Here is a 19,915-nt window from a genome sequence, read left to right as displayed (position 1 = left end):
TTTTTTTTTTTTTGTCATTCTTCCTAGAGATTTGTCAGTGTTACTGATCATTTCAAAGAAAAGACTCAGCTTTTTGTTTCATTGATTTTTCTCTATTGTTTTCCTATTCTCAATTTAACTGGTTTCTGTTCTTTAATTTTTTTTTTCCTGATTAACTTGCCCTTTTTCTGGGTTCTTGATGTAGGAGTTTAGATTATTGATTTGAGATGTTTTATTTTCTTATGTGTGCATTTAGTACCACGAATTGCCCACTCAGCACTACTTTACCTATGTCTCTCAAATTTTGATATGTTGTATTTTCATTTTCTTTTTTTTTTTATTTTGAGATGGCGTTTCGCGTATGTCACCCAGGCTGGAGTGCAGTGGCACAATCTCAGCTCACTGCAACCTCCACCTCCCGGGTTCAGTCAATTCTCCTGCCTCAGCCTCCTGAGTAGCTGGGATTACAGGCACCTGCCACCACACCCAGCTAATTTTTGTGTTTTTAGTAGAGACGGGGTTTTACCATGTTGGCTAGGCTGGTCTCAAACTCCTAACCTCATGTGATCCACCCGCCTCGGCCTCCCAAAGTGCTGAGATTACAGGCGTGAGCCATCCCGTCCAGCCCTTTTTTTTTTTTAAACTGAGACAGAGTCTCACTCTGTCGCCCAGGTTGGAGTGCAGTGGCGCGATCTCGGCTCACTGCAGTCTCCGCCGCCAGGGTTCAAGCGATCCTCGTGCCTTAGCCTCTTGAGTCACTGGGACTACAGGCGCGTGCCACCACGCCCGGCTAATTTTTTTGTATTTTTAGTAGAGATGGGGTTTCACCATGTTGGCCAGTCTGATCTTGAACTCCTGACCTCAGGTGATCTGCCCGCCTCGGCCCCCCACAGTGCTGGGATTATAAGTGTTAGCCACCACACCCAGCCTGTATTTTCATTTTCAATCAATTCAGTGTATTTTTAAAAATTTATTTTAAGACCTCTTTTTGACTTATAGATTATTTAGTAGTGTGTTGATTAGTTTCTAAGTGTTTGGATATTTTCTTGCTACCCTTCTGTTATAAGTGTCTAGTTTGATTCAACTATGTCCAGTAACACACGCTATATGACTTCGATTTTTGAAAGGTTGTTTGAGATTTGTTTTATGACCAGGAATGTGGTCTGTCCTGGTGTAGGTGCCATGGGTATTTGAAAAGAATGTATATTTTGCTGTTGCTAGGTAGAGTGCTCTATATATTTTGAGTAGATCCTGTTGTCTAATTGTGTTGTTGAATTTTTCTTTATCCTTGCTGGTTTTCTATCTAGTTGTTTCATCAGCTGTTGGGAGAAGGTTTTGAAGTATTTGAGTATAATTATAGATTTGTTTGTATCTCCTTTCAGTTCAGTCAGTTTTTCCTTCACATGTTTTGCAGCTCTGTTGTTTTGTGCATGCACATTTAGGATTGCTATGTATTTTTAGTGGGTTGACCATTTTATCATTAGGTAATGTTTCTTTCTCTCTCTGGTAATTTTATTTGCTGTGAAATCTGCTTTGATGTTAATATAGCCACTCCTGCTTTCTTTTGATTAATGCTTGCATTACATATCTTTTTCCATCCTTTTCAACATGCAAGTATCATTATTTTTAAAGTGAGTTTCAGGTAGACAGCATATTATTGGGTGATGTTTTTTAATTCATTCTGCCAGTCTCTGTGTTTTAATTGGCATATTTAAATCATTTATACTTAAGCTTGCCATTTTAAACTTTGTTTTCTATTTGTTTTCACTATTTTTGTTTCTGTTACTTGAGTAATTTTTTGAAGTCCTTTTTGATTTTTTGTAGTGTTTTGAATGTATGTCTTTGTAAAGTTTTCTTACTGATTGCTGTAGGCATTGTATTATATATGCAGTCTACTAGTATACTTTACCAGTTCAGACTAGAAATGTTACCTCCTTTTATGTCCCTTTATCCTCCCTTATTTTTAATATGCTCATCTTAAATATTTCCTCTGAATACATTTAGAACCGGGTTGGACAATTATAATTTTTCTTCAACCACTGAATATAATTTAGAAAACTCAAGAGAAGGAAGTTTATTGTATTTACCCTTATATTTGTTTACCATGTTGTTTCTTCCTTCTTGATGTTCCAAGGTTCCTTTTCTTACCATTTCCTTTCTGTTAAGACAGCTTCCTTTAGTCACTCTTCAAGAGTAGGTCTGCTAGCAACAAATTCCCGTTGTTTTCCTTCATGTGAGGCTGTCTTGATTTCCTGTTTCATTCCTGAAGGATATTTTTGCTGGATGTAGGATTTTGGGTTGATGGCTCTTTTCTTTCAGCACTTGAAAAATGTGTTCCTTCCTTTTGGCCTCCATTGTTTCTGATGAGACATCTGTGTCTTTCATATTATTTCCCCCAATGGTATCTCCTTAGTTGCTTTCAAGATTTTTTAGTGTTGTTTTAACTCAATTACCTCTGCAAAGAAAAAAAAGATTTTGTTATTGTTGTTTTAGTTTTCAGAAGTTTGACTACGATGTGTCTTGTTGTAGATTTCTTTGGGTTTATTCTCTTTGGAGTTTGTTCAGCTTCTTAAATCTGTACACTTATGTACAGATTCCTCAGCTTGCCGAGTAGCTGGGATTACAGGTGCCCACCACCATGCCTGGATAATTTTTGTATTTTTAGTAGAGACAGGGTTTCACCATGTTTGCCAGGCTGGTCTCGAACTCCTGACCTGAAGAGATCCATCCACCTTGGCCTCCCAAAGTGCTGGGATTACAGGCGTGAGTCACCGTGCCTGGCCCTAGTTCACTTATGCTTTCCCCTTTCTTCTCCATTCTGCTGTTGAGCCCATCGCTTAGTTTTAGTTTTTTTATTTCAATTATTGTGTTTTTCAGTTCTATAATTTCCATTTTGTTCCTCTTTATATCTTCTGTTTCTTTGCTGAGAGTTTCAGTGTTTTCACTTGTTTCAAGCATGTTCATAAATGCTTGCTTAAACAGTTTGATGACGGCTACTTTAAAATCTTTGTCAGATAATTTTAACATTTTTGTCATTGACATTAGCATCTGTTAATTATCATTTCTCATTTGATTTGTGATCTTCCTAGTCTTGGTACGATGAGTAATTTTTAGTTGAAACCTGGACATTTTGTGTATTATGTTATGAGACTCTGGATTTTTTTAAAACCTGCTGTGTTAACTGGCTTCCTCTGACAGCACTCTGACAGTGAAACGGTGGGTTGTAATGCTCCTTCATTAATGCCAGGTAAAGGTAGAAGTCCAGGTTCCCTATTTAGCCTTTATTGACATGGGGGGCGGGGACGGGGCAGGAATGGGAGTTCCAGCTCTCAACTAGGCTTTCACTGATACCTCTTTGGCTGGAAAAGGTAGGAGTGCTTGTTGCCCTTGGTGGTGGTAAAATCCCGATTCTTCACTAGATCCTCCTCTGTCATCACCCCATTGAGGAGGAGTATAGTCACTTTGTTACTGCTGGATAGGGGTAGAAGTCAGGGTCCACATGTAGTCTCTACTGATATCACTGAGGTGGAGCCTCATTTTCACCATGTTGTGTAAAAATTCCAGCTGGCCAACGTGGTGAAACTCTGTCTCTACTAAAAATACAAAAATTAGCTGGGCATGGTGGTGGGCGCCTGTAGTCCCAGCTACTCGGGAGGCTGAGGCAGGACAATCGCTTGAACCTGGAAGGCGGAGGTTGCAGTGAGCCAAGATCACACCACTGCACTCCAGCCTGGTGACAGAGCGAGACGCCATCTCAAAAAGAAAAAAAAACAGATTTCAGCTTCCTACTTGGCGTTTTCTAACACTATCCCAGCAAGATGGCTGGGGGGCATCTTGTTACATCCTGGCAAGAGTGAAAAACTAGGCTCTGCCTTCAGCCTTTGCTGGCATGTCTATAGGGGTGTGGCCATAGTTTTTTCTGGGTTGTTTAGCTGAAGTAGGGCAATTCTTGTTTAAAAGCTTTCAGTCTTGTTAGACTACTCCTTTTGTGATCCTTTGGCTAGAGAGAACAGGTTCATTAGGGCTTTTTTTTTTTTTTTTGTCTTCACCTGTTGGCATTCTTGTTTGCCAACTTTGCCAGCTCTAAGTCTGGGATATAGGAGACAAAAACAAAGCCCAGAGAACTCGTTAACATGTGGTTCCTTGGGTCCCCAGGTCCCTAGTTAGTGTGCTACCTTCTGTCCAACTTAATGTCCATGGTTTTTAGTTATATTTAGCTGGATAAATAGGGAAATGTATGTCTATGCCGTCTTTCTGGAGTCAGAAGTCTACCTGACTGTCTTTTAATGGAGATACAGACAGTGATTCCATTATCTTTTATTGTTGCATTTTAGTTAATAATGAAAACTAACATTTCTCAAGTACACAGTATGTGCCCAGGTACTGTTCTAAGTGCTTTTCGTGTGTTGAGTCATTTAATTCCCTTAAAACTTTATGAAATAGTTACTAGTATTATTCTGTCTTATCAGGTGAGGAAACCGAGACATAGAAAAGATAAGTAACAAGCCCCAAATTACTGACAAATCCGTGGTTAAACCCCTGGCTCTCTGACTCCATAAGCCCACTCTAATACTCATGGCCTAAGATAAATCTCAAATCTATTTGCTTTCCATTATAACAACTTTTTTTTTTTGGAAACTTATCACAGTTTTTCTATCCTAGAATTCAGAAATTTTACTAGGATCTGTCTAAATATAGGTCTTATTTTTAAAATAATTCTCTCTAGAACCCAGTGTATCCATTTCATCAGAAAGCTTAGGTCTTTCTACTGATCAGTGACATGTTTTTAAAATTTTTAATCTTTCCTCTCATCCACCCACTCAAGAAAAGATTTTGCAGAAGGTGTTTCATGTGGTCATAAAGATACTCAATAAAGAACAAAGAAGTTAGTTCCTTCTAATATGTCAAAAGCTTTCTCTTTTAGAGATAGTCTTGCTTTGTCACCCAGGCTGGAGCGTAGCAGTGATATCATAGCTCACTGTAACCTTGAATTCCTGGGCTCAAGTGATCCTCCCATCTTAGCCTCCAGAGTAACTAGTACTACAAGCATGTGCCACCATGCCCAACTAATTTTTTAATTTTTATTTTTATTTGTACAGGTGGGGTCTCCCTGTGTCTCCCAGGCTGGTCTCAAATCCCTGGCCTCGAGCAGTCCTCCCACCTCAGCCTCCCAAAGTACTGGGGTTACAGGCATGTACCACTGTACCCAGCCCCTTTCTGAGCATTTTTTTTTTCCTTTGAGATGGAGTCTTGCTCTGTCCCAGGCTGGAGTGCAATGGTGCGATCTCAGCTCACTGCAACCTCTGCCTCCCAGGTTGAAGCTAATCTGCCTCAGCTTCCTGAGAAGCTGGGATTACAGGCGCACGCCACCAGGCCCGGCTAATTTTTGTATTTTTTAGTAGAGACAGGGTTTCACCACATTAGCCAGGCAGGTCTCGAACTCCTGACCTCGTGATCTGCCCACCTGGGCCTCCCAAAGTGCTGGGATTACAGGCGTGAATCACCGCACCCAGCCACCTGTTACATTTTTTATTCTTTCTTTCTTTCTTTTTTTTTTTTTTTTATTGCCAGGCTGGAGTGCAGTGGTGCGATCTCGGCTCACTGCAACTTCCGACTCCATGGTTCAAGGGATTCTCCTGCCTCAGCCTCCCGAGTAGCTGGGATTACAGGCATGCGTCACCACGCTCAGCTAATTTTTGTATTTTTATAGAGACAGAGTCTCACCATATTGGCCAAGATGGTCTCGATCTCCTGACCTCGTGATCTGCCCGCCTCAGCCTCCCAAAGTGCTGGGATTACAGGCATGAGCCACTGCACTCGGCACTTCTGAGCATTTTTGAAGCAGAACTAGAATATTGACTCCTGGGAAGATGATATGGTATTGTCCAGGGAAGAGGAACTGGTCTAAGAAGAATGTGGCTACCAAGCATGCTTTGAGGAATGCTACTGCAGCCCCATTTAGCTGTGGTGTATTGTGTTAAACTCAGGTCCTGTAGGCATCCAAGTCTCAAGTAATCTGTCCCTCTTAGAACTTCTTGGTTCTAAGATTGCTGATAAAATACTCAAATCTTCTTGTCTTTTTTTTTGTTTGTTTTGGTTTGATTTTAATAAACTGACTGGGTGGTTTGAAATTTAGGCTGAGGCTAGAGATTTCAAGAACTGAATTTACATAAGGGGAAAAAAAGGCTTTCACGTGAATGAAGTTGGAAATGCCAAGTAAGCTACAACAGTGTACTGTGTGTTCTATTTCTCCTCTTCACTCCCACAAGGAGCAATTACTAACTAACTTATATTTGTAAGACTTCAATAGCAAAGAATGCATATTACTAAGATGATATGTAGCCTTTTATCAATTTATTTTAAAAGATTAATACTCCTGGTGAAAATACATTATGATAAAAGTTTTGTAAAAACTAATGTATCACTGGATCAGGATTAACATCTTGGAATAATCTACCATCTACTTAAATTGTTGGGCCAACATATCAATTGTAGTGAAGCCATTTTATTTACTAAAACAAAGAGAGAAAAATTCCTAAAATATATTCTGCATCAACATATCTTCTACCAGCCTGGATCCCTCTGGTAATTGGGATTTATTAAAAGGCCCTGCCAGGTAGTGAGGACTCACAAAAGTCTCAACATCCAGCCCCCAGCAGCACTAAGGCAGATGTCTCTTCCCTCTGATGACAGTGCTGCTACCTCTACTGCTGTGTGTGTCTGAGTCTTTGTACAGAATGCTACAAGAATTGTACCAATTTCAAGAACTCTGCAGGGCAACATTCCCACACCACTGGCCCCACTCCTAGCTAGCCTGTATTAATGGCTGCCTTTGGCCAGACATGGTTTCTAGTTCCTGCATCTGGAGGCCAGGTTGGCAGGCCACCTGACAGAAAGCTGTCAGTGCGTGCAGAAGAGCTCCCTGTGGAAGGGGCACTTGGTTTGGTGGAATCCTCTCCAGAGACATGATTTTTGTCAAGGCTTCTTTTATGGTATTTACTACTTTCATTTAATGTCATTCCCTTTCCCCAAACACACACACACACACAGACACACACACAGACACACACACACTAAAGCCTTAATAGTTTTGTCCTCTTTGAGTTTTCAGACACTTCATTATCTGCTATCTCATTTTATCCTTTCAGGAATTCCTTAAAGTTGATAGATAGGACAGTCATTATCCCATTTGAAAGATGAGAAAATTGAAGTATAGATGGGCCAAGCTCTGACATTTAGCTAGTGACATCCTGGGAGCAAGCATCCAGCTTTGCTGACTGCAAACCTCTCCGTCTTTCTACCATACCACTTTCTGTCACTTGCCTATTTCCTCTTAGCTTGCCCAGTACAGATGTTTATTCTCTTATTTTCTTTTTTTCTTTTTCTTTCTTTTTTTTTTTTTTGAGATGGAATCTCGCTCTGTCACCCAGGGTAGAGTGCAGTGGAGCAATCTTGGCTCACTGCAACCTACCACCTCCCTGGTTTGAGCGATTCCCCTGCATTAGCCTCCTGAGTAGCTGGGATTACAAGTGTGTGCCACCACGCCCGGTTAATTTTTGCATCTTTAGTAGAGACACATTGTCGCCATGTTGGCCAGGCTGGTCTCGAACTCCTAACCTCAGGTGATCCACCCACCTCAGCCTCCCAAAGTGCTGGGATTACAGGTGTGAGCCACTGCACCTGGCCTAATCCCTTATTTTCTAAGGTGAGAGATATTTTACCAAGCCAGTCTTTTCTGGGGAGGGATATTTCTAAGGGATTAAAGGACAGCCATCTAAGTCTTGGCTATAACAAGGGTCATCAAGGGAGGCCCTGTCAGCAATATGAAAGTTAAGAGCTAAGTTTTGTGCCCTGTAATTTTCTAATAGCTCCACAGCGTATGTGCTATGTATATTTGGTAAAGCACTCCTTAACTACATCCTTCCTTCCCTTCCTAAGAAGATCTGAATGTAGGAAAAAGGAAATTAAATATGTATTTGAGTAAAAGCACTTGCTCTAACTGAGCCAACCCAGAAAATGGCCAAAGGTTCAAAATTAAATATTACCCATTATTTATGTTTGGAAGCTGTCAGAGAAGAATTTACATGGGATGAAGTTGTTCTTTGCAGGTACTGACTTCCGGATATATGTTACTAGAGACTGGAAACTAATCGTAAGATTTAGGTTTCAGATACAGCCAGTTAGCATCTCAGTGGTGTCAACAGTATAAATATACTCTTCTGGGAACCTACAAGAAAACTAAAAATCTGTGAACACATTTTTAATTTACCATGCATAAATAAAAGTAGAAGTTTTCTTTGCTTGGTAGAGTTTTGTTTGGGTTTGGATTTATAGTATTCATAGTTATAACTCCATTGTCAGTCTTTGGTCTTAATAAGCAGGCCTGGCAGGAACTCTTTATTTTGTAAGGAATCAAAATGACAAACTACAGCTTATCACTTACAGGAGAGGCATCCTTTATCTGTGGAATTTTAACTGTAGTAATCAGTAAGTATTCTCAAACAAACTGACAGAAATAGTCCTTTTTTTTAATGTTTAAACAACACTTACTGTTTCTGATTATAAAAGTAACACACGAGCAAGGCAGTGGAGCATATGGACTGAGATTGCTGAGTTTGGAGTTGGAGAGGCTCTGGCTGTGTACATACTGGGTCAGTCATGGCCATGGAACCAGAACTGTCTAAGCTTCAGTTTCCTTGTGTATAGAATGGGGAGATATTGGCCGGGCGCAGTGGCTCATGCCTATAATACCAGCACTTTGGGAGGCCAAGTAGGGATGATTGCTTGAGCCCACGAGTTCAAGACCAGCCTGGGCAACATGCTGAGACCCTATCGCTACAAAAAAATTTTTAAAAATTAGCTAGGTGTGGTGGCACGCGCCTGTAGTCCTAGCTATTTGGGAGGCTGAAGTGGGAGAATTGCTTGAGCCCAGGAGATTAAGACTGCAGAGAGCTGAGATCACACCATTGCACTCCAGCCTGGGGTGACAGAGTGAGACCCTGTCTCAAAAGAAAAAAAAAAATTACTTGAAAATATTTTCATGACCCTTTAATACTATAACATATGACTATATAATTAATCATATTTCCTTGTGAGATATCTCAGTTATTTCTAATATTTTACCATTATAAATATTGTTACTTCAAGGGTTGAGTTATTAGGTTAAAGGCTAAAGAGTTTGAAGAATCTTAAAACTTTTTTTCTTTTTGCACTTCTCTGAGGTTGAACATTTTCATGTTTATTAATTACTGGCATTATTTTAGTGAAATGCCTTTTAGTGAATAAATGCAACTTGCAAAGCTTTTTATATTGGATCTCCAGTCTCTGAAATAGTGCCAAGTACATAATACTCAGTAAATATTTGGCATGGTGAATGAATGAATGAATGGCAAGAATATTAACACTTTGTCTACCATATTTGTTTCAGATGAGGTCATTGTGCCTCTATACGTGCACAATGATAATGCTGTCTTGGTTCTTAGTCTTTACCTATTTTTTTTCCATTCTTTTCTTCCCCCACAGTTCATCCATGAGCTCGGATTTCCCACATTACAACTTCAGGATGCCTAATATTGGATTCCAGAATCTGCCTCTCAACATATATATTGTGGTTTTTGGTACTGCTATATTTGTCTTCATCCTTAGTTTACTCTTCTGTTGCTACTTGATTAGGTAACCAATTTTCATTCTATGTTACTTCAAAATATGTTAAATAATCAATAATCAAGTTTCTGTCCTCAGATTTTTTTTAAAATGAAGTATGATTGGCAAATTTTTAAAAAATTAAGATGGCTTACCATTTTAATCTGTGCATTAGTAATCAGTAAAACACCTTTATATGATCTTCAATCTTATCTACTGATGAAGTGTTTTACTCTGTAGGAGAAAATTGTCCTTATTTATTTTTCTGCCCTTCTACCTGGTAAACAGATACACATATGTCATTGTCTATCTCCAAGATTTAATCTCCTCTCACAGAGATTTCAAAATTGCTTTTCAAGAAGGTGTGGCTTCCTTGTTAGCTAAGGTCATTAGGTATCAGAAAAGTAAGGAAGGCTGGGCGCAGTGGCTCATGCCTGTAATCCCAGCACTTTGGGAGGCCCAGGCGAGTGGATCACCTAAGGTCGGGAGTTCTCGACCAGCCTGGCCAACATGGTGGAACTCCGTCTCTACCAAAAATACAAAAATTAGCTGGGCGTGGTGGCTCATGCCTGTAATCCCAGCTACCTGGGAGGCTGAAGCAGGAAAATCACTGGAACCCAGGAGATGGAGGTTGCAGTGAGCCAAGATCGTGCCATTGCACTCCAGCCTAGGCAACAGAGCGAGACTCTGTCTCAAAAAATAAAATAATAAAGAAACATAGGGGATGCTCCTTATATCTCATAGATATGTTGTCTGCTTATGACTTTTATTTCTTCCTCCAAATTAATTAAATACTTGAGACAAATATAATTGTAATCTACAGAAAAAACCTTTATAAAACCTGTTTATTTCCAGAAATTCCTTTTTCTGACATTTCTATTAAACTATTATTAAAATAATTAGATCAGCCAGGTGCAGTGGCTGACATCCAAAATCCCAACACTGGGAGGCTGAGGTGGGCAGATTACCTGAGGTCGGGAGTTCGAGACCAGCCTGGCCAACATGGTGAAACCCAGTCTCTACTAAAAATACAAAAATTAGCGAGGTGTGGTGGTGGGCACCTGTAATCCCAGCTACTTGGCAGGAGAATCCCTTGAACCCGGGAGGGAGAGATTGCAGTGAGCCAAGATCGTGCCATTGCAGTCCAGCCTGGACAACAAGAACAAAACTCCGTCTCAAAAAAAAAAAAAATAGTTTGATCACAGTGTTCTAGGACAATGGGATATAAATATCATCCAAAAATGTAATTAAGAGTAAAAAGTTTAGCACTGTGTAAAGTAACTGTTAACTGAAGAAGTCCCAAAAAAAGTACTGCCACTTTTAAGTTCTAGACTTGGGGTGTTTGTAATTGTAAACACCAAAAGCATTTGTGTTTGTCTGTTTGTAGACAAACACCTTCCTTAGTGGAAAGAAAAAAAAATGAGGTACATATATGTAAATACTTGCTGCAGCATTTAGTATATTTTTGTGTTACACTTTTTGTTGCATTGTAAACACATTTATTATTACCAATGGACAATGAGTTCTTTATTGTTATTATTATTATTATTTGAGATGGGTTCTCACTCTGTTACCTAGGTTGGAGTGCAGTGGCACAGTCTCTGCTCACTACAGCTTTCCTCCTAGGCTCAAGTGATCCTCCTACTTCAGCATCCCAAGTAGCTGGGACTACAGGTGCCTGCCACCACACCTGGCCAATTTTTTTTGTATTTTTGGTAGAAATGGGGATTCGCAATGTTTCCCAGGCTGGTCTCAAACTCCTGAGTTCAAGCAATCCACCCGCCTCAACCTCCCAAAGTGCTGGGATTACAGGGGTGAGCCACCACATCTGGCTAGACAATGAGTTAAGACTGTTCAACTAATTCAGATTTTTACATCTCTTTCTAGCAAGAAAAGACAAGGTTTTGTGTGTTTATACAAATGTTAATATTACTGCAATTCCAATATAATAAGGCACTCAAATATAAATTAATAATAGTTTGATAAACATTATGTAAATATTCAGCATTTTTTAAAATTAGAGAATTAGCCATAGCATATATAGGACCTCAGAATATAAAAATATGGTTTTTTTTCAGACTTACTAGTTTTTTTTGATAATTCCTCTACGAATGTTGATTTAACTTAGAAATATGTAAATTTAATATTCAAAACCAAATTATTTTTTAAAGAGGCAAAAAATATAAAAATATAACAAAATGTAAAAAAAGAAAATATTAAGGGAGGGTTATCATATGTAAAATATTTAATTCTAAAATATATAGCTCATAATATAGTTTTCATTACTATGTCAAAGAATTAAGTAAGCCTTTAACTTTAAACAAACAAAAACCCACTAATGTACCAATTTGTGATTCTGGGTAAAGTTTTTGAAAAGTAAGTTATGAAACACCCTTTTACCTCATTGTATTCCTTTTAATAATCAAGCAAATAAGTAAAGTGATAATGAAAAAATAATGATATGTACTTAATTTTATCCTTTTGTATCTTTTTTTTTTTTCAAGATAGTGTCTCACTCTGTCACCCAGGCTGGAGTGTAGTGACATGAGGCTCACCAAAGCCTCAACCTCCTAGCACAAGTGATCCTCCCATCTCAGCCTCCTGAGTAGCTGGGACTCTAGACACCCACCACCACACCCAGCTAATTTTTTTATTTTTTGTAGAGACGAAGTCTCAGTATGTTTTCCAGACTGGTCTCCAACTCTTGGGCTCAAGCAGTCCTCCCAGCTCTGCCTCCCAAAATGCTGAAATTATAGGCATGAGCCACCACACCCAGCCTTATCCTTTTTTATAATCAGCCTAACAGGCTGGGTGCAGTGGCTCATACCTGTAATCTCAGCACTTTGGGAGGCCAAGGCAGGCGGATCACTTGAGGTCAGGAGTTCAAGACCAGCCTGGCCAACAAGTGAAACCCCATCTCTACTAAAAATACAAAAATTAGTTGGGTGTGGTGGCACACGCCTGTAGTCCCAGCTAATCGGGAGGCTGAGGCATGAGAATCGCTTGAACCCTGGAGGCAGAGGTTGCATTGAGCCAAGATTGTGCCACACTCTACCCTGTCTCAAAAAAATAAAAATTAAAAAATTAAAAAATAAGCTAACAAAGCAAAGAAATTAGGATCTGTTACACTAAAATTGAATTATCATGTTTAATCAGAAATGTTCAAACATTTCTAAACTTCATTTACTAGTCATTGGTACGATTGTTTTTTGTTTTGTTTTGTTTTGTTTTGAGATAGAGTCTTGCTCTGTCACCAGGCTGGAGTGCAGTGCTGCAATCTTGGCTCACTGCAAGCTCCGCCTCCCAGGTTCACGCCATTCTCTTGCCTCAGCCTCCCGAGTAGCTGGGACTACAGGCGCACGCCACCACGCCCAGCTAAATTTTGTATTTTTAGTAGAGATGGGGTTTCACCATGTTGGCCAGGATGTTCTAGATCTCTTGATCTTGTGATCCGCCTGCCTCAGCCTCCCAAAGTGCTGGGATTACAGGCATGAGCCACCGCGCCTGGCCAATTTTTAAAATTTAATCATGAGGTAAGGAGCTTTCCTTTGTGATGATCCTAATTTGTTACCTTTAACACTTCAAATGGTAAATTGGGATTTAACAAGTCTTTGCAGTTAATCTAGAGATCTGTGGAGTCAGCTCCTCCAGAATTACCCTAGCTCATTTTTTATGATAACCTAAGCTCTCCAGCACCTTCCCAGGAGGTTCTTCTGTTCTCCAGAGAGCTCCCTCCAGTCACCACCACTGGACTCATCAGAACCATAGGAAGAATATAACTTAGGTCTAAACAAGACAGTCACTACCAACCACAGTCTTACACAGGATTGTAGTATAGAATGTGCTGACTATGGTAGGGCTGTGAACAGGGCACTACTGGAGCACAAAAGAAGGGCATCTTACCGTGCTAAGAAAGATCCTGTTTTATAATGAATTATATAATATTCTAATTTATGTTTGTTCATATTTTTTCCCTGATGGTTATTTGTTGTGTTTGTTATATATCAAACACTCAGAATCGTGCCTGGCACGATATTAAGCACTCGATAAGTATTTGCTGGGTGAATGAATGAACGGTTCCCTAGTAGGAAGTCATTAGATATGCCTAAAACTAAAAAATCAAGAAGTACCAACAAAGGCAAGTTATTTAGAAACATGGAAGTCAGGATCAAAATAGTGAGCTAAAGGGGGAAAAAATGGGTTATCTCTTGAGAAGAGGGCAGAGGACTGCTGATTTTTTGTTATTAACCCTGTAGAGCCACATATGACAACATATGTAACTTGGATAAAATTATAAACAAAAAATAGAGGGGTGATGCATACCCCAGTTACCCTGATTTGATCGTTATACATTGTATGCTTGTATCAAAATATTACATGTACCCCATAAATAGTACAATTATTGTGTATTATGTTTTAATAATACTCAAAAATAGATTTTGAAGAATACAAGGAAATTTTGGGGCTACAGTTATTATGAGGTCATGAACCAAGATAATGACAGTAGATCTAGAAAAGATGTTGTGGTTTTAAGAAATACTTGGGAGGTGAAAATAAACAGAAATTAATGACTGGACATTAAGGACAGAAGGGGTTTAGAATCTTTCTTGGACTTCTGGCTTAGGCAGCTGAGTACATAGCAATCCCTTCCGAGAGATAGAAAATGAATGGGCACATTTTAAGTGAAAAGATGATAGATTCCATTTCAGAGATGGGGGTCTGAGTTTCCTGTGTAACTGTCAAGATGTTTAATACTTAGTTGGATGTGTAGCTCTAAAGCTTGTGAGAAGTCTGATCTGGAAATAGGAGGTCATGTAATTAATAGGTAGAAGCTGAAGCCAGGAGTGTTGCCTAGAGAGAATGTGTATAGTAAAATAAAATGGGCCCAGGGCAGAATCCTAAGGAAACATTGATCTTTAAGAGGAGCCCTTAAAAGAGACTGAGAAGGGATAGCAGGAGATAAGAGGAAAATCGAGGCTGGGAATGGTGGCTTACGCCTATAATCCCAGCACTTTGGGAGACCGAGCTAGGTGGATCACCTGAGGTCAGGAGTTTGAGACCAGCCTGGCCAACATGGTGAAACCCCATCTCTATTAAAAATATAAAAATTAACCAGGCGTGGTGGCACATGCCTGTAATCCCAGCTACTCAGGAGGCTGAGACAGGAGAATCGCTTGAACCCAGAAGGTGGAGGTTGCATTGAGCTGAGATTGCGCCACTGCACTCCAGCCTGGGCAACAGAGCAGACTCCATCTCAAAACAAACACACACAGGGGCACAGAATATTGTGAGAAAGATGCCCTACAAGTAGTGTTTCAATGGATTGAGTCAATTATGTCAGCTGCCAACAAAGAGGATAACAATTGAAAAGTTCACATTACATTTGACAATAAGGTTTTGCATCCTTAATCTTTGGTAGAAAAATTTCAGTAGCATAGGGAAAGGGATGGTAGAGGCTATAATGGGGCAAAACCTGGCTAGTAGGTGAAAGTGGATACAAGGAATATAATGCTGTCTTTGAAGAACCTTGGCTGGAAAAGATTAGGTCGAGGGGAGGAGTTGCTGTAGAATCAAGGAAGTATTTTAGTGCTGGGTTTTTTTGTAAGATAGAGATTTTGATATGTGTATGCATATATTAAGGAGAATGAGCCAATTGTGGAAGATTTATAAGAAAGAATAAATCATAGAGGTGAAAAGAGACACACATAAGAGAGATAGCAATATTATTCCTAAGCAGGAGAACACCTTTTCCTAAGACAGAGATGAGGGTAGCTGTAGAAAACAAAATACTCGTAGCCATGTGGATCTGGGAGTGAGAAAGCTTGCATACATCACAGCCCCCTTTATTTGTGTAGTAAAAAATTGACAGTTGAAAATTATAGGGGAGGAAGTGATAGGGTAACACTTAAAGAGAGTGGCAAGGGTTTGAAAGAACCACTGCATGAAAGCTTAGGATACTGAGCATGAATAGATAGAAGGATTAGAGAGCAATGTAGAGAATCAGGCTGAGACTGGAGACCACAAATTTGCAGTGGCCATAAGCTACACGGTTTTATCATTTCTCTAGCACTGTTCAGCATTGTTAATCATGCCTTCTTAAATACTTTTTAGATATCTATTTAGCAGTGCAAAATAAAATAGTGCAATGTAAAATATTAGATAATTAATGGGAGTTAGAGTAATGGAGGAATCAAATTAACTTCATAGAATGAAGTTAATTTAAGGGAGAACTTTCTAGAAGGGATGAATTTTGAGCCACAGATGGAAGAAAAAGGTGAGCACAAATTGATCCATGCTGTAGCTGGAAGTAACAAGTTCAGTTTTGGGAAAACATGCAGATCTAATTAAAAGATTCAAACAAGCAAAATGAATTAACAAATAAAGCCTCATTTTAATGACTTCTAATGGAATTCATTTTATTTATTTTTTATTTTTATTTTTTATTTTATTTTTTTTTGAGACAGGGTCTCAGCCTGTCACCCAGGCTGGAGAGCAATGTCATGATCATAGCTTACTGCAGCCTCAACCTCCCAGGCTCAAGCAATCCTACCTCAGCCTCTCAAGTAGCTGAGACTATAGGCACACGCCATCATGCCTGGCTAACTTTTTTTCTTTTTTTGAGACAGTCTTGCTCTGTCACCCAGGCTAGAGTACAGTGGCATGATCTCAGCTCACTGCAACCTCCGCCTCATGGGTTCAAGCAATTCTCCTGCCTCAGCCTCCCGAGTAGCTGGGATTACAGGCGTCTACCACCATGCCTGGCTAATTTTTGTATTTTTAGTAGAGACGGGGTTTCACCATGTTGGCCAGGCTGATCTGATCTGGAACTCCTGACCTCAAATGATCCACCCGCCTCGGCCTCCCAAAGTACTGGGTTTACAAGCATGAGCCACTGAGCCCAGCTGATGCCCAGCTAATTTTTCAATTTTTTGTAGAGACAGAGTCCCACTATGTTCCTCAGCCTGGGCTTGAGTGATCCTCCCACCTCAGCCTCCCAAAGTGCTGGGATTACAGGCATAAGCCACCATGCCCGGTCCATTTTATTTCTTTAGGTGAAAATAGTTTCTTTATGTGAAAATGGTATTTTTTCATGTAAAGAAATAAAATGTAAAACAAGCAAAAACCCTATAAGGATATAGATTATTTGAACTACATAATTAATAAACTTATGAGAAAGCTGTAGCTTTAAATTCATATATTAGGCAAGAAAGACTAAAACCAATGAGCAACGTTTTCATGGAGCTAAAATAAAAGGCCAGTTAAACCCAAGAAAAAATAAAAGGAAGAAAGTAAAAAAGCTAAGCACGATATCAATGAAATAGAAAATAAATGTATAATAGTAAAAATTATTGAGACCAAAGCTGGTTCTTTGGAAAATTAATAAAATTGTTAAATCTCTAGAAAAACTAATCAGGAAAAAGAGGAAAGAAAATATACATTATAGAATATAATTTACTAAAATATAAATTACTAATATCACTAATGAAAAAGGGACATTATTACAAATCCTATAAACATTAAAAGGTCACAAAGAATATTATGCATTTATGGCAATAAACTTGAAATTTTGGGTGAATTACATAGATTCCTAACAAAAAAAGAGGTGTATCAAAACTGACACAAGAAAGGGCATTTATTAAAAAAAAAACACACACACACAACTTAACATTGTACTTTCTGGTAATAGACGGAAAGCTTTCCCCTAAGATCAGAACACAATAAGAATGCCCACTTTACCACTACTGTTCAGCATTGTACTGGAAGTTCTAGCCAGAACAATTAGGCAAGAAAAAGAAGTAGAAGGCATCTAACTAGAAAGAAGTAACTATCTCCATTTGCAGATGATATGATCCTATACAGAGAAAATCCCGTAGGATCCACACACACACACAAAAAACTACTGGAACTAATAAATTCAGCAAACTTTCAGAGTCTAAGATCAACACACAAAAATCAGTTGTGTTTCTGTACATCAACAATGAACAATCTGAAAAGGAAATAAAGGAAACAATCCCATTTACAATAGCATCCAAAAGAATAAAATTTTAAGGAATAAAGTTAACCAGGGAAGTGAAAGACTTATACCCTGAAAACTACAAAACATTGCTGAAAGAAATTAAAGAAGACCTACATAAATGTAAAGGCACCCCATGTTCATGGATTTATATCGTCTTTATATAGTTACAGTGTCAATATTTTCCAAGGCAATCTACAGATTCAGTGCAATCCCTATCAAAATTCTAATGGCCTTTTTTTACAGAAATAGAAAAAGCAATCCTCAAATTCATTTGGAACTGGGGCCCCAAATAGCCAAAGCAGTTTTGAAAAAGAAAAACAAATAGAAGGACTCACACTTCCTGATTTCAAAACTTCAGAAAGCTACTGTAATCAAAAAATTGTGGTACTGGTATAAAGATAGACATATAAACCAATAAAATAGAATTGAGAGTCCAGAAATAAATCCAAACATCTATGACAAATTGATATGCAAATAAGGGTGCCAAGATCATTCAATGGGGAAAGAATTGTTTCTTCAACCAATGGTACTGGGAAGCTGGATATTAACATGCGAAACATTTGTACATCAAAGGACATCAAGAAAGTGATAAGGCAACCTACAGAATGGGAGAAAAATATTTACAAGTCCTATCTGATAAGGGTTTAATACCCAGAATATATTAAAAGCTCTTAAAATTTAACAGCAAGAAGACAACCCAATTTAAAAATGGGCAAAAGACTTAAACAATTCTCCAAAGAAGATACACAAATGGCCAACAAGCACATGAAAAGATGTTTGACATTATTGGTCATTAAGGAATTCCAAATTAAAAACACAATGAGATACCACTTCACACCTACTAGGATGCTGTAATCAAAAACAGAAAAATAACAAGTGTTAATGAGGATGTGGAGAAATAAGAACTTGCATATATTGCTGGTAGAAATGCAAAATGATGCAGCTGCTGTGAAAAAGAGTTTGGTGGATCTTCAAACAAATTCTTTTTTTTTTTTTTGAGATGGAGTCTCGCACTGTCACCCGGGCTAGAGTGCAATGGTGCGATCTCGGCTCACTGCAACCTCTGCCTCCCAGGTTCATGCAATTCTCCTGCCTCAGCCTCCCAAGTAGTTGGGATTACAGGCGCCAGCCACCACACCCAGCTAATTTTTTGTATTTTTAGTAGAGACGGAGTTTCACTATGTTGGCCAGACTTGAACTCCTGACCTCATGATCCACCTGCCTCAGCCTCCCAAAGTGCTGGGATTACAGGCATGAGCCACCGCACCTGGCCAGTTCTTCAAAATATTAAACCATGTGACCCAGATTTTCATTCCTAGGTATATACCCAAGACAAATGAAAATATATGTCCACACAGAAACGTGTACAGAAATGTTTCATAATAGCCAAAAGGTATAAACAACCCAAATGTCCATCAACAGATGAATGGATAATTGTATGTACATACAATGGAATATTATTCAGCCATAAAAAGAAGTGAAGTACTGATACATACTACAACCAGGATGAACCTCAAAAACATGCTAGGTGGAAAGCCATACACAAAAGGCCATATATTGCATTGTTCCTTTTATATGATATATCCATAATAGGCAAATCTATAGAGACAAAAAGCAGATAAGAGGTTGCAGGGGATAGAAGTAAGGGGTAATGGGGAGTGATCAGTGAATGGGGTACCAGGTGTTTTGTTGGAGTGATGAAAAATTTTGAAACTAGAGATAGCTGGTAGATGGACAACATTGTGAGTACACTACTTACCACTGAATTGTATACTTTAAGGCGGTTAGTTGTAATGTGAGTAAAAATAAAAGAATGAAATTTTTAAAAAGAAAAAACTGGGGCCGGGCATGGTGGCTCACTCCTGTAATCCCAGCACTTTGGGAGTCTGAGGCAGGGGATCACCTGAGGTCAGGAGTTCGAGACCAGCCTGGCCAACATGGTGAAACCCCATCTCTACTAAAAATATAAAAATTAGCTGGATGTGGTGGCACACACCTGTATTCTCAGCTATTCAGGAGGCTGAAACAAGAGAATCACCTGAACCCGGGAGGTGGAGGTTGCAGTGAGCCAAGATTGTGCCACTGTACTCCAGCCTGGGCGACAGAGCGAGACTCTGTCTCAAAAAAAAAAAAACTACTACAAGAAATTGAAAATATGAATAATTATATATCTAATAAGAAAAAGAGACAGATCACGAGGTCAGGAGATCGAGACCATCTTGGCCAACATGGTGAAACCCCATCTTTACTAAAATACAGAAATTAGCCGGGCGTGGT

General features: G+C 39.1%; 1 protein-coding gene across 6 annotated transcripts in view; it reads left to right on the top strand.

The window, feature by feature from the left end:
* RNF24 (ring finger protein 24) overlaps positions 1–19,915 on the top strand; it is a 90,327-nt gene that overhangs the window by 44,179 nt on the left and 26,233 nt on the right. For all 6 annotated transcript variants that reach the window (XM_009436747.5, XM_001163477.8, XM_009436745.5 and 3 more), the window contains one exon: positions 9,502–9,651. In XM_009436747.5, the coding sequence (XP_009435022.1) occupies positions 9,509–9,651 (143 nt within the window). In that variant the 5' untranslated portion in view covers positions 9,502–9,508. The remainder of the gene's footprint in view (positions 1–9,501; positions 9,652–19,915) is intronic.

Source organism: Pan troglodytes, chromosome 21 (genome assembly GCF_028858775.2).
Source record: "Pan troglodytes isolate AG18354 chromosome 21, NHGRI_mPanTro3-v2.0_pri, whole genome shotgun sequence".
NCBI classification, from domain to species: Eukaryota; Metazoa; Chordata; class Mammalia; order Primates; family Hominidae; genus Pan; species Pan troglodytes.
This window is presented reverse-complemented; position numbering and strand designations above follow the sequence as displayed.